The following is a 14,516-nucleotide window of genomic DNA, read 5'->3' on the forward strand; positions in this document are numbered from 1 at the left end:
GAGAAGTCAACAAAACCCACAGCCATGCCCCAGGAGCGTGCCCCAAGCAGGCACACAGCTCCTGTTTCCCTGAGCTCAGCAGCCCTGCCTGATAAAAGGCGGGATGAGCTGCTTGGAGAAGAGGAGAAGAAAACATTTCCAACACTGGCTCTGCTCCCATCAGATAAAGAGTGCATGGCACAAAGTCCTTGAGGTGACTCTGGGATACCACCAAGGCAGGCAGTGGCAGGGAACACCCAGCTTCCCATCCCACTGGGGCTGTGTGGGGCACAGGGAGGAGATGTGGCCATCCAAACCTCCCAGCGGCTGCACCTGGAAAACACCTGCTGGCACCAGGGTGAGCAGAGGGAAGAAGCACAACACCCTGCCAAATGTCACATCCCAGCCATGCCAAGGCTCAGCGCTGGGAGCAGCTTCACCCACTCACAGCCGCTGCTCCCTGCCTCAGTGTCCCCAGCTGTCAAAATCACTCCAAACAAGGCCTGGCAAGAGCCAATCTGGGCTCTTTTACATCTGAGCTGCTCCAGCTGTGAGCAACCCACAGCAGCCTCTGCCAGGCTGGGGAGGGAGCAGGGAGAGAGGAGTGTCCCTACCTGTTCCCTTGCTCATCTGTCCCGCCTGGGTGGCCGTGGGGAGCAGGGACCCACAGTAGCCCGGAGTCAAGGAGCACCTCAACCAGACATCCAAGGCTTCTGGAGACCCTACGGCTTCTGCTAAAGGAGCTGGACCACCACCAGGCTTTGTCTCCTGTCCCCAAGCTGTCAGCACAGCATCTCCCTGCATCCCCGCAGTTCCAGCAGGGCGACATTGCCATCTGCTGCCTGCTGCTCGGCAGGACATGCCAGCTTGCCTCTGTCATCCAGGCGTGGCAGTTTCCTGATGCCAGTTAGCAGGAGGTGCATGGCACTGCCAGGGCAGCTCGAGCTGGAGGTGGTGGCAGGTTGGGTCTGGGAGACATCCTGCACTGTTTGGAATTTTAGGAGGCAGCCGCCCACTCGGGGCCACAGGCCCCTGGACATGAACACCAGCCCTTTTCCACGGGAAATAAAACTCACCACCCTCCTGCCACCCCTGCTGGAAGGGAGCACAGGCCCACCGGGGACTGTCCCTGCAGGGACTCTCCAGTGTCACCAGCTCAGGGACAGCACCCAAGCCTCCCCCCCCACACTGAGCTCCCAGCTCCAGCCTGGCACAAGGAGCACAAGGCAGCGGTGCTTCACCCAAGCCCCAATCTCCAGGCCTGTCCTGCTGCAGGGAACATGGCTGGAATGCTTGTTTGAGGAACATGCCACCACCCAGCAGCACAAGGACAGTGGGGCCATGTCCCAGACTAGGGCCCTGTCCCCTGCCAGCAGCCTGGCTTCCAGAACCATGGAATGACAATGGTGTGGACTTTTGGAGACTTTGGAAGGGACTTTTTCAATGTCTTGTGGTCCAACCAACCTACAACCAGCAGGGACAACTTCAGCTGGGTCAGATTGCTCAGAGCCCTCAACCTGACCCTGGATGTTTCCAGGGATGGGGCATCCACCCCATTTCTGGGCAACCTGTGCCAGCGTTTCACCCCCTCCAGTGTTTTACCACCCTCATGCTCTGAGCTGCTGTGACACGACCCTGCCCTTGGCTCTGCTGGTGACTCAGCCACCACATGGGAACACACACCTCCAGCTCTTCAGCCTTGGGCTCTTCATCTGGAAGCACAAAGATGGTATCTCTCAACTCACAGCCGCACTGAGAGATGTTCCCTATTTTAAGCTTGAAAGCACCTACATATTGTTTCTACAGCTTGAGATAGGAGATGCCACCAAAGGGAGGAGAAGAGTAGTAATTATCTGCAGTTCAGAAGTTCAGCCTTCAGAGGAGGAATTGGGCTCCCAGCTATACTTGCCACATGGTTCTAAGCTGATCTTTTGAAAGAAGCTGTGCCTTTTACAACTGAGATTGCCCACCTGAGCAGGGTGGCGGCTGTGACCCGGCGATGCAGCCACCAGCTGGGGACACAGCAGCACCAGCACCAGGGCACGGAGCCAGTGAAGCCAGCGAGAGCCCCCAGAGCAGGGGCACAGCGCAGAGAGAAAGAAACAGAAAACATTTTCTATTTCTGCTCCTTGTTTTTCCTATGTGGAATGTGTTTGGAGGATTGTTTACCTGGGGTGATTGCTTGGTTGGATTCTGGTGAGGATTGTTTGAGCCTGGTGGCCAATCCAATCCACCTGTGGCTGGACTCTGGAGAACAGGGTCACGAGTTGTGAGTAGTTAGATATGGTAATTAGAGAAAGCAGTTATGTAGTTTTAGTATCTTCCTTTATATAGTATATTAATGTATAATAAAGTGTTATAATAAAGAAGTCATTCGGCCTTCTCACCTGATGTTGGACATCATCACTCCTTCCCATTGGGTTCGCCTGCATTTTACAGTACCTCGACCCCAGGACTGATCCCCGAGTGCTGCCCCCACAGCCCCTGCCCAAGCCTGCTGGAAGCTCCCAGTGGGCAGGGGCAGAGCCACGCCTGTCACTGCCACCAGCCGAGGAGGGCTGTGGCTCCAAGGGACCCAGGGCTGTCTGAGCTGTGGCCAGGGCTGTCCACAGCATGGCCTGAAGACGCCTGAGCTGGAGCACTGAGGAAGAAGCGAGAGCCTCACGGTCCCTCCAGTGCATGCCCTGGCCTACCAGGAACACGAGGAGTGTTAATAGAGTGAATGCTTTAGATGAAATTAGGGGTAGAAATTAGTCGTGCTCTCTGGTAGAAGTAAAGATAACAGGATGAAGGCCATCTCATGCCATCTATTCCTGTTTAATTAATAAAATACACATTGGGGTTCAACATATGTAGTGACATAGTGAAGCCAAGGGATTAAGAGTCCTAAAGGCTTGAACTAGAGATAACTTTTTTAAAGAAAAGTGTTAGGAAGCCCTTTCTGTTTCTGATAGATAATATTATTCAGCGCTAGGTCTGGAATATGTTCCTTAGTCAGCTGAGTTGTAGCTTTTGCTAAGTTAGAAGTGGTTCATTTAGTGCTTTTGTTGGAATAAAAGGACAGAATGAATGAATCAGAAATGCTTGTTCTTTTCATTGCACTGTAGTCAGTGATTTGAGAGGGAAATCCTGAAGCCTTTTGGTTCCTGGGGCCTTGCAGTGTGTGTGGTGTAGGGCAGAGGACAAAGTTGCTGCCTGGGCCAGGAGGGATGCGGGGACACCAAGTCCTTTTGCCTTGTGGCACAAGGCATTTGTTTGATGCAGGACTCCATTCTTTTTGTGCAGGTCGCCAGTTTTCCTCCTAGAGCACTGCCCTGGTGCATAGATCATTCTGTAGGGTCTCTGAGGGAAGGAGTGCTTGGCATTGCAAACGTGTGCTCATCAGCTGCCAGGAGAAAATGCCACCAGATCTGAGAGCTGGCAGAACCTCAGCACCTCTGTAATTCGTAACATCTGCACTGTGTGTCCTGGTTGTTCTGTAAGAGCAGGAAAAGCGTTAACAGACTGCAGAAAATAAAAAACTGTGCTTTCGAATTAACATTGTTGCCATGAGAAGATAGAGACAGGAGGTCAGATCTAAGCATGAATTGATATGAGCAAGGACAAACCCAGCTCCATTAAGAAACAGCTGCCCAGCTGCTCTTACACCTGATATCCGCTCCTGCTCAAAAATCCAGGTCCCCACGACAATGGCCTTGGGAATGCAGGAGCCCCAGAGGCCTCCTAGCCTCATGCAGGTCAGTAGCCTGGGAAGCCTGAAGAACCTCAAATGTACACAAACTAAAGCCCAAAGCCTCCTGTTCCGCCAGCCACTGCAAAACACACAACCCACACAAACACAGAGTGCACTGGATGAGGGAGCTACAGAGTCATTTCAAAAATATTTGCACCCCTCACTCTCCTCTCTACAGAGACCCTTTCCGAAGTAGAGGTGCACTGAGTGCTTTTTCAGCAATCAGCTGCTTTTGGAGCCCAGGAACAGTTGGCAAAAATGGCTTCTTTCAGGTACCTTAGAGCTGAGGCAAAATAAAAGAATTAAACTGTAATTTCTAACTTGCAGCGCAAGAGGGATGTGCAGTCGTGAAATAATGCAGAGCTACTGCTGGCAAAATACTCTTTTCACCTGTCTGCTGCAAAGAATAAAAGGGCAAGAAGCATTTTTGGCTTTTTTTTTCCCCTTTCCTCTCTTTCTTGTAATTAGTTTCTAGTTATTGCTGCATCCCCAAATGCCAGAACTCGGAGGTTTTCCAAATGATGAGAGAGAGATTTAAGTGCTCAGTACCTGGTTTATCCAGCCTCACTTGGTGACCAACAACGTTTTGCCAGCAAGATTTCCCTGCTCAAGTGATTCCCATGGAGGGCTCAGAGCTTCCTTTTCTGGTTTATTGCACTGACTTGAAAGGTCTTTCCAGGCACCTGCTTCCCATTTGGGATGGAGCAGAGGGAGGGCTTTCCCCTTGTGCTCTGGGGGCTCAGACCTTTTCCAGGGCACTGCTGCCAGCACTGCCTGCTGCACTTTGGGAGGATGTCCCGCACTGCTCAGATGTTTCTTGTGCATTTCTTATTCTGCCTTTCACATGGTCAAAACCTGCTGAAGAGCTGAGTCTCTGACCACCTGGCCACGCAGTGTTATTGAAGTCATGTGAATATATCTATGACTGATAATATAGAAATGTGCTTCTAATAAACGTGCTTTTGTTGTTACAGTGCTGTAGCTGCCAAGGATGGGGGAACCCAGCTGTATTTTTCACTCTTGCAGTGATCACTGTGTGATCATTACAAGTGGGATGCTGTGTCACAGTCTGCAAACAGAGAAGGAAATTATGTAGGTAAACCTGGGGATATTATTTGTGTTTACATGAACTCCCCTGTGCTGTAGCTATTTTAGAGCTGCTGTTACAACTCAATTGACTAAACTGGAAATAAATACTCTCCATCTAGTTACGAATGCCATGGGCAGTCTAAAAGACTGCACCAGGTGAACAACGCCAGTCCTCTGGATGTGGTGCCAGTAGCTGAGGCAGTGTGGTGTCAGTGCCCTGCTTTACCCATATATTAGCTCTAAGGAAGATGTTTTGTATGATGAGGGTGGTGAAATGCTGGCACAGGTTGTCCAGAGAAGATGCCTCATCCCTGGAAACATCCAAGGCCAGAAACCACAGAAGTCACAGAGCCATTCCTTCAGAATCCCTTACAGCCAATGGGATGTGTGCTGGAAGCTTGAAGAGAAACAGAACAAATCACTGCTTCTGCTCTCAGGTGGAAAGCACTGGAGCAACAATTCCAAAAGATCCCTTAATGAGAAAAGGAATTTATTGCTCTCATGATTTCTTCAAGCAGATAAACAAGAGAGCCATTACATGAACTTCAGGAGCACAATGGAAAACAGCATTCCCACAGAGCAGGGGTGGTTCAGCAGCACATCCTACAAGGAATACAAGTGGGCTGCACTCTGGTGCAGAGACCTGTATTAGCTGGTTCGAGGGCTTGCTCCCATTCTGGGCCTGCTCTTTGAAAATGGCTCTAACCTTTCCCAGGCTCACAGCAATTTTACTGCTCAAAACATCAGACAGCTGAAAGCACCCAAAAGACATCATTCTCCTTTCTATTTCCAGATTGTTATCCTAGGAAAAAAAAAAAAAAAAAAAAAAGCTCTTCATCTGTTTTCCTGTTGGTGAGAGCTCAGCCCCTGCTCGGTTTCAGTCTGGAAGGAGGAAAAGTGCAGTGGGAGCTCCTTGTTCCAACAGAAACTCCATAAAGTCAGAGGCAGATGAAGCCTCACTTGAAATAGAAACTGCCTCCTCCAGAGATATCAATGCCCTTTGCTGGGGTTAACTGACAAATGATGGATTGCTTGTTGCTCCCTGTTTACACGGGCGACTCCTGCTTCAGAATTCTCCTTGCCAGGAGAAAACAGTGTAGGAGGAGGAGGATGGTGTGCAGGGGGGCACAGATTGTACAGCAGCAGCTTTTCCTTTCTTCAAGGTGCTGTATCCACGCTTCTCAATCAGGGACATATTTACCATCAACACCTCTGGTAGCAAAGGTTAACAAATTTACCATCAACACCTTTGTTAACAAAGTAAGAGAACAGTACTGTAGTTGCCAAGGATTGTCTGGTGATTCCAGGTCAGTGAGGGCCTGGAATCTTCAGCGCTGGAGCTATTCTGCCTTCTTAGTTCTGAGAACACTTTCCTGTGATGGAAATGATGGCAAAAGCAATACAGGGAAGCAACAGGAAAATTAGCAGAAAGCAAAGGGTATTCCTATGTTCCACTGTTGACAAATACTTTCCAGTGATCAAATCAGGATCCTCTGCCTGGCTCAGGGCTCCAGCCCTGTGTCCTCCAGCTCATGTCCAAGGGCTTCCTGTAATGCCCTGGGCAACGAGGGCTCTGTGAGCACAGTGCCAGAGGAATTGTGTCTTCCATGGCCTCCACAGTTCCAAATGAGCTAACAGATATGCTGGCCACTCTGGACAAAGAAAAATTACTTCTGCTGAAAGCAGACCCTTCAGACCTCCCTAATGCTGCAGAGCAGGTCTACTTGCCCAGTGTCAGCTACATGTCATGGCTGGCTGTGCCTGTTTTAGGCTATCACCCACTCTGACTGACAGTGTGAGAGGGTCAGGGCCTGGGAGAGATTTCCAAACCTTTATGTGAATAATGTAAAGTGCAGAAGTGCTGATTTCTGGGTTAAATTAAGCTCCACGGGGTTTCCCGTCCTTTGCACAGGAGTTAGTGGAAGTTTCTTTGAGGAGAGTTCTACACACTTTTCCCAGAAACCATCATACATTTTAATTACTCCTTTCACACATCCAAGCACTTTATATGCAAGTCAACCTTCCAAGCAAGTGTCTTTTTAATAACTTTTTAGTTAAGCCTGGTTCCTTTCATTTCACCAACCATTTACTCTTCCCATATAAACAGACCTTTGCTCAAAATACTTCCACCATTATGCCAGAGGTACAAATTCCACTGCCTGCTAGAACTAAAAAAGCAGAATTACTGGATGTTCCCAATTACCATAACTGCCTAAGCAGAACTGTCACACAACATAAAGGTGTGCGTAAGTGGTGCAGTTTAAATGGATATTAAACCACCCTACAGCAGGAGCATCCCCAAACCCAAAGGAAAAGCAGGCTGATGAACAGGGGAGATTGTAAATGATAACTTCAAAATGTGATTAGAAAACAAGTGTGGAAACTTAATGCATGATGGCCTCTGGAACAGCTTTGTCACTTTGCTGTCTGCCCTCTCTCCAGGTGACCTCAGATGGAGCTGAACAGCATGGTCCCCACAGAGCATCACTGGTGACCTCCCTCTGCAGATCACTCACCCACAGCCAGCCAGGATTCTTTTCATGCAAAGATCTTTCCTCGCTGAGAGGCTGCACAGCCTTCAGATGAGACTGAGCTGTTGCTAAGGGGCCCCATCAAAGGCCCTTTGCAAACCTAAAACTGAACTGGAGCTTCCTGCAGAGGGGAGTTTGGAGAATTCTCACTCAGGGCCCAGCCATCCCAGAATCACAAACACACACAGAACACATCCCTCGGGGGTAGGATGCACATCGGTTCCCTCATCTGGAGATTTCTTAGAGGAATTGAGTGGAAATTATCCATTAGTGACACCAATTAGTCTCCCATTTCTAATCAAGCTAGAGTTTTGCTGTGAACAGTGGTAAATCTTGATCTGAGCCAAGAACCTGACATCGAACACAGCAGGACCCACTGTGTGACACCTGCTCAGCTGCTGCTCAGGTGGGAGGCGCTGAACTGCCAACGTCTCTTTTTATTCTATGAAATATGGAAACAAATGGCACCATCAGTATTTATATTAAATAATCTGGTAATAAATGCAAAGATACATTATCCAGGAGCTTTACCTTCTTTCTTCTGCACAACTTTCCACTGAAAAGGCAGAAAGCCCTAGAAAGAAATTAATTAAATAATGGCAGCTGGTAAGGAAAAAGGAAGCAAAGAAGCAAAACCTTCTGACATGGAAAAGAAATTCAGGCTGCAACTTCAGGACAAACTGGACACTTCTACCACGGGGGTTAACAGCAGATTTAAAGTCATTATTAAGTTTCAAAGTTAAAGTCCCACTGCTGATGCTGAGGCATTAACACGCCTCTTGGAAGTTACAGCCTTGGAAGATTTGTCAACACCTGCCCAAGTCTGCCAGGCTCATTACTAAGGAAATTTTTCTTCACTAACCATTTGAATCTAAATCAAAGTGAAGAGTCTAACACACACTTTGGACACACCACAGAGCATGCTTTTGTTATGGTGAACTTCCTGTGTGTGAAAACATTTAAATGAAGAAGGTTCCTGTGCAATGAGTAGCAAAGGTGGCTTCAATTTGGTCTTTTGCTCTTTGAATTTTGTGTCCTCAAACATTTCCTTCCACAGTACTCAGCTGGTTAGATTTAGTGTGCATGGTTCCATCAGAGACACAAATGTCACCCCAAGAGCATGCACCACTATGGCCAAAATAAAGCTTTGCCCATTATTAACAGACATTCAACCCATCACTCAAAAGTGCATAAAGTATTGGTACTCCCTCAGACAGAAACATTCTGAAATACAGCTGGTAACTGTTGTGTTTATTAAGGAACTGGTTTGTAAGTGGAGTTTATTTGTTTGGTTTTTTTTTGATAACCAACATGATACTTCCCCTTCCAAATAAAAAGAAATGTAACAGTTAAAAAAAAAAAAAAAACCTCAGCAAAATACTAGGAAAGAAGGGATAGAGGGACAACTCTGGACTGTTCTAACTTAGCAAGTTAACCGAGCTCCAAACCCAGTGTCAAAGAGCCATCAGACTCATGAGGGCAGGGCCAGTTTATGCAGTGAATTCTCACAGCCTCTGCTTGCAGATCCTGCACAAAACTCGAGCGGCTGCATCGCCAGTCCAGCAAACAGAGACAGCGCAAGCACGTGCGAGTGGTTTCAGTCTCCTCAAGTCTCCCATTTCATTACTCAGGGGTAATTAGGTTATTTTCTCATACAAAGCAGTTTAAAGCCAGGCAATGCAATCCTTCTCAGTACCAGTTCCAGAGCTCCCCGTGATGCAGCATTGCTGCATCAGCCGCTGCTGGGCAGTAGGTCTGGACTGCGCAGAGCACACACCATGGGGTGTTTTTCCAGCCCAACTGAGCAGACCTCGTTCAGGTACAAAGCAACTGCAGAGACCCCAAATTAAGGTTTGTCCAACTTGTGTGTGCGCTCGTGCCTCCGTAGGGTCCCTGACTCGGTGAAGGAATGCCCACAGAAATTACAGGAGTAGGGCTTCTCTCCGGTGTGGATGCGGTGATGGCGCTGCAGCGATGCCAGCCGGGTGAAGGTCCCTCCACACTCCTCACAATAGAAGGGCCGTGCCCCAGAGTGAGTCTGCTGGTGTCTCTTGAGCCTCAGCAGCTGCACAAACGCCATGCCACACTCCTGACACTTGTAGGGCTTGTCCTCCCGGTGGATCACCTTGTGCTTGGACAGCAGGTTGGGCTTATCGAAGCCTTTACCGCACGTCGGGCAGGCGTAAGGTTTGAGGTCGTCTTCCTGAGCCTTTGGGTTTGCAGGACAAGCCTGATCCGGGCACTCAGCATTGTGCTGCTGGCTGTGGTGCACCACGGACCAGGGGTTCCTGGCCATGCCGCTGGCCAGGATCACCATGGAGCGCTCGATCTTGTGCATGTTGCGCAGGTGCCTCCAGACGTCGGCCGTGCGGATGAAGCCCTTGTCACACTCCGGGCACTTGTGCGGCCTCTCGCTGGAATGGATGAGCTTGTGCATGCGCAGGTTGGCGGCGCGGGAGAAGGCTTTGCTGCAGATGGGACAGCGGTAGGAGTTCTCCAGCGGGTGAGCTCGCCTGTGCTCCTGCAGCTCGCTCACGCCGCGGAAAGAGGAGCCACACTTCTTGCATCGATAGGGCAGAGCTTCCTCGGGGACAGGCTCCACGTCCTCACCAAACGCATCTCCAAGAGCAGTGCTCCCATCGTCCTCACGGAGTTTCGTCATTGTCCGTGCTTTCCTCGGGCGCTCAGAGGAACAGTGATCTAAATCTTCATCTTCTCTCTGCAGGTGGAAGCTGGTGCCGGAGGGGGCAAACTGCCCAGCTGGGCTCTCACCTTGTTTCTGGCAGGAAGTGTCACAGGTTTCTTTGTCTCCACACCGCAGGTCTGCAGGAAGCTCCTTCTTTCCTGCGGGTCCAGCAGAGTTTCCAGGAGGACTGCAGGAGTAATTCATGTCCACCTCCTTCTGCGGCCTACAGCTGTGGCCCACCTGCTTCGTGGCCTTTCTGGGATAATTTGAATGCTCTCCCCCTGTGTCACAAATGTTATTCTCAGAGGCATCCATCCTCTGAGGCAAGCACTGTGTTCATCTGCAGCTCATCATCACCCAGAACTTTGTGTCCTTCATGGTAAGTCCATTCTCAGCTCTTCTGACAGTCCTCCCTAGAAAATAAAACACCTGTTTCATCAGTGATTCTCCTTATATTACAGATTTAGAACAGTGAAGGTATTTTTCTGATTCAAAGAATGGGACAGACTATTAGATATGCAGAAGAAACAGAATCATCTTCTATTAGATATGTAGAAAATATACATTCAGCACACAAAACACAGATTGTTCAATAAACTTAAATCCACTATCATCAGCCAGCCTTCACTACCAAATATAAATTGATAATCCCGATTTTAAATTTTTCTAAAGATGAGAAGTTACAGCATCCCAGAATTGTTTGGGTTGGCAGGGACCTTAAACACCATCTCGCTCCAACCCCTGCCATGGGCAGGACACCTTCCACTAGACCAGATTGCTCCAAGCCCTATCCAAACTGGCCTTGAACACTTCCAGGGATGTGGCAGCCACAGCTTCCCTGGACATGCTGTGCCAGGGCCTCACCACCTTCACAGTAAAGAATGTCTTCCTAATAACTAATCTAAATCTCTCCCCTTTTAGTTTAAAAATGTTTCCCTTTGTTCTATCTGTGTAAAATGTTGCTCCCCTTCTTTTCTGTAAAATCCCTTCAAGTACCTGAAGGTGGGATAAGACATCTCTGAATATAAGCATACATATCAATGAACACATATATGTAAAAACATAAATATTTCTGTATTTCCACATGTACATAAATGTAAAACTCGCCTATTTAGTTTCAGCAGGCTGATCAAGGCAGTACAACGACCGTGCATTAAGTGAAAGCTCTTATTCACATTCCAAAAAGGCTGGCTCCATCAGCTGCACAAGCCAGGCTTTCTTCTGCTGGAGACATGGAAAACAATCTGGATTAGTCCTCATTAGTCACTGCCTGGAACAGCGTGGCTCGACTCACCCCCGCTCCAGCCATTCCCGACAATTTAATAAGGAGCTGCTAACAGGAGTATTCCTCACCTCCAGCCCTCCAACTGAGCTGCCGATGCCTTTGGGGCGGGAAAACTTTCCAAGGGATGCTGACGCTGCTTGGCTTAAGAGAACTCCACAACCACGGCTGCCCAGTCTCTGCAGAAGGGGGGGTGTGGAAACCATGGCGTGGGCTGAAAAACAATAACAACAACAACAACAACAAATACGTACACATACATACATATGTATATATATCAAAAAAGAAGAATTTTTTTTTTTCCAGGCAGCATGATTCCCCCCCAACTTCTCCCCGCTCCGGTGCGCGTTCCCTGTTCCCGCGCCCTACCTGGGCGCTGCGGGTCCCGGTGCGGCCCCGCGCATCCCCCGCGCATCCCCCGCGCATCCCCCGCGCCGGCGCGGAGCCCGCGGCAGCGGCACCGGCGCAGTGGCGGCTCGGCCGTGCTGGAGCTGCCGGCAGCGGGGCGGGACCGGCCACCGCGTCCCCTCCCCGGCCACCGCGTCCCCTCCCCGGCCACCGCATCTCCTCCCCGGTCACTGCATCTCCTCCCCGGTCACCGCATCTCCTCCCCGGTCACCGCATCTCCTCCCCGGCTACCGCATCCCTTCCCCGGCCACCGTATCTCCTCCCCGGTCACCGCATCTCCTCCCCGGCTACCGCATCCCTTCCCCGGCCACTGCATCTCCTCCCCGGCCACCGCATCCCTTCCCCGGCCACTGCATCTCCTCCCCGGCCACCGCGTCCCCTCCCCGGTCACCGCATCCCTTCCCCGGCCACCGTATCTCCTCCCCGGCCACCGCGTCCCCTCCCCGGTCACCGCATCCCTTCCCCGGTCACCGCATCTCCTCCCTGGTCACCGCATCCCTTCCCCGGCCACTGCATCTCCTCCCTGGCCACCGCGTCCCCTCCCTGGTCACCGCATCTCCTCCCCGGCCACCGCATCTCCTCCCCGGCCACCGCATCCCTTCCCCGGCCACCGCTCCGTGCCCCGTTCTCTGGGCAGCCTGTGCCAGGGCCTCACCACCCTCACAGGGAAAAAAACAGTTCTCCCAATATCTAATCTAAACCTACTCTCTTTCAATTTGAACCCATTTGTGGCAGCACATTCCTCTCTCAGGGTTTTTCATAGAGGTGCACAGAGTGAAAGAAAGAAAAACAATTTCTATTTCTGCTCCTTGTTTTTCCCATGTGGAATGTGTTTGGAGAATTGTTTACCTGGAGTGATTGCTTGATTGGATTCTGGTGAGGATTGTTTGAGCCTGGTGGCCAATCCAATCCACCTGTGGCTGGACTCTGGAGAGCAGGGTCACGAGTTGTTAGAAGTTGGATGTGATAGAGGAAGTAGCATGTAGTTTTGGTATACTCCTTTATATAGTATATTAATGTATTATAGCACAGTTATAATAAAGAAATCATTCGGCCTTCTGGACTGAGTCGGACATCATCATTCTTCCCATTGGGTTCGCCTACACTTTACAATACCCATTCTCCCTTGTCCTGTCACTCCAACTCTTGCAAATAGTCTTGCCCCATCTTTCTTGTAGGCTCCCTTCGGGTACTGCAAGGACCCAATTAGGTCACCCCAAAGTCTTGTCTTCTCCAAGCTGAACACTCCCAGTTCTCTTGGCCTTTCCTCATAGCAGAGGTGTTCCATCCCTCTGATCACCTTGGTGCCCTCCTCTGGACTGGCCCCAACAGGTCAGGTCCTGTCCCTCAGCTCCAGCTCACAGCATCTCATGGAGTGTCCCCCACCATGACAATAACTGTGCATCCATCTTCCTGCAGGGGTGTGGCAGGGATCTAGTCCCTTTCAGGCCCTGCCTTGTCAGAAGAAAGGGGCATTGCCCCTGTCAGGAGGGATCAATCTACCTCCCAGGATTGTGTCCCACTTCCTACTGGAAAAGCCTTTGCATCCAAAAGGACATTCAGCACCTTCAGCAACGCCTCACCAGGGCCTTTCACAGTGGCACCAGTCCCTTGGGAACTCCTTTGCCCAGCCATCCAAGGATCCCACCTGCCTTTGCCAAAGCCACAGCAGGATCATGGTCCACACTCAAAACCACTCTCCAACATCTCTGTGTAATCTCACAGAGATTGCTCCAGCTTTAATCCCAGCTCTGGGAAGCTTTGTACTGCCTTTTCCTAGCAAAACTCCTCCAGCTTTGGGAAATGGGCACCACAATTAGCAGCAAATACAGAACTGAAAGGACAAATGAACAAGAGTGTACATTGCCAGCATGCAGATTTGGTATAGAAGAATGCTCCAAGCTCTGTATTATTTTTGTGATTGCACGGATCTTGCTAAAAATTGACACGAAACCAGAAACTGCTCTGCTAGGAGTTGAGGGTGAGGAAAAGAAATGCACTTACTCCTTCCACATGGAAAAGCAAGTTCCTTCTGTGAGCAGAGTAAGTGGCAGTTCAGTTCCTTCAGATGAGGCACTTCAAAAATAAGTTTGCAACAATCCTTTAATGACAGTCCTTGAATCCCACAAGGAGCCCACACTTTGCTTGGAATGGCAAACCTTGCAGAGGAAGAACTGTCATTCCAACTTTCCCAAACTAGGAAAAAAACCAAAACAACTCAGAAGGTTTCTGTTATTTTTACTGTAATTTTTTTTTTCCAGAATTTAAATGCTTAGATGTTTCTTATTTAGCTGGGCAGGGTAAAGGCTACCTCCCACCTAGACCCAGGATGCACAGAATCACACACCCCTTCCACATCCCTCAAAGAAGACAAACACACACACATCTCCTCCCCTTTTTCATAAGGAAAACTCTAGGAATACATAAGGACATGCAGCCACATCCCCACAGCCAAGCATGTTTGTGTGGGGCAAAGTTGATGAATGGCCAGTTTTTAAACATTCCAAGTGGTGATTTATCACAAGCCCCAAGGAATGGTGTAGTGCCAGCAGTGTCCTTCCTCCGAGGGATCATGGAGGAAAAGGCCAAAGTCCATGTGCTCTTCCTCAAAAGCATCAATAAAAATGGTATTTTCCTCATCCCCACTTATCCTCCCTTGAGGTTCCTCAGAGTGCTCAGAGGAAAAGAATTCTCAGCATTCATCTCCACGCTGCAGGTCAGGGTTGGTGGGTGATTCAATCACACTTTTGGTAGGAGATTTTTAGGTCTCCTCTTCTTGGCACTGCAGTTCCATATGGGTTTCTTGTT

At 49.7% G+C, this 14,516-nt stretch overlaps 1 protein-coding gene and 1 long non-coding RNA gene across 4 annotated transcripts; both read right to left on the reverse strand.

Moving 5' to 3' along the window:
- Positions 1-7,841: 7,841 nt before the first annotated feature.
- Positions 7,842-11,725, reverse strand: ZNF648 (zinc finger protein 648). Of its 3 annotated transcripts, none has more exons than XM_068199366.1 (4): positions 11,670-11,725; positions 11,372-11,514; positions 11,122-11,239; positions 7,842-10,427 (listed from the first exon to the last, which is right to left on the reverse strand). In XM_068199366.1, exon 4 carries the CDS (start codon positions 10,331-10,333, stop codon positions 9,179-9,181), a length of 1,155 nt encoding a protein of 384 aa, XP_068055467.1. In that variant the 5' UTR covers positions 10,334-10,427; positions 11,122-11,239; positions 11,372-11,514; positions 11,670-11,725; the 3' UTR covers positions 7,842-9,178. The 3 variants fall into 3 exon arrangements, with proteins under 3 accessions (XP_068055467.1, XP_068055466.1, XP_068055469.1); XM_068199365.1 differs by having other exon boundaries at positions 11,122-11,242; XM_068199368.1 differs by lacking the exon at positions 11,122-11,239 and having other exon boundaries at positions 7,842-10,431.
- A 1,736-nt stretch (positions 11,726-13,461) lies between these two features.
- On the reverse strand, positions 13,462-14,007 carry LOC137479103 (uncharacterized). The gene is made up of 2 exons (XR_011001963.1): positions 13,713-14,007; positions 13,462-13,542 (listed from the first exon to the last, which is right to left on the reverse strand). It is a non-coding gene; the product is annotated as an uncharacterized lncRNA (long non-coding RNA).
- Between the last annotated feature and the right edge of the window lie 509 nt (positions 14,008-14,516).

This window comes from Anomalospiza imberbis, chromosome 9, assembly GCF_031753505.1.
Source record: "Anomalospiza imberbis isolate Cuckoo-Finch-1a 21T00152 chromosome 9, ASM3175350v1, whole genome shotgun sequence".
Classification (NCBI taxonomy): domain Eukaryota; kingdom Metazoa; phylum Chordata; class Aves; order Passeriformes; family Viduidae; genus Anomalospiza; species Anomalospiza imberbis.

Excerpts from the sequence above, each read along its gene's own strand:
- ZNF648 (XM_068199368.1), bottom strand. The coding sequence starts at position 10,333 with ATGGATGCCTCTGAGAATAACATTTGTGACACAGGGGGAGAGCATTCA.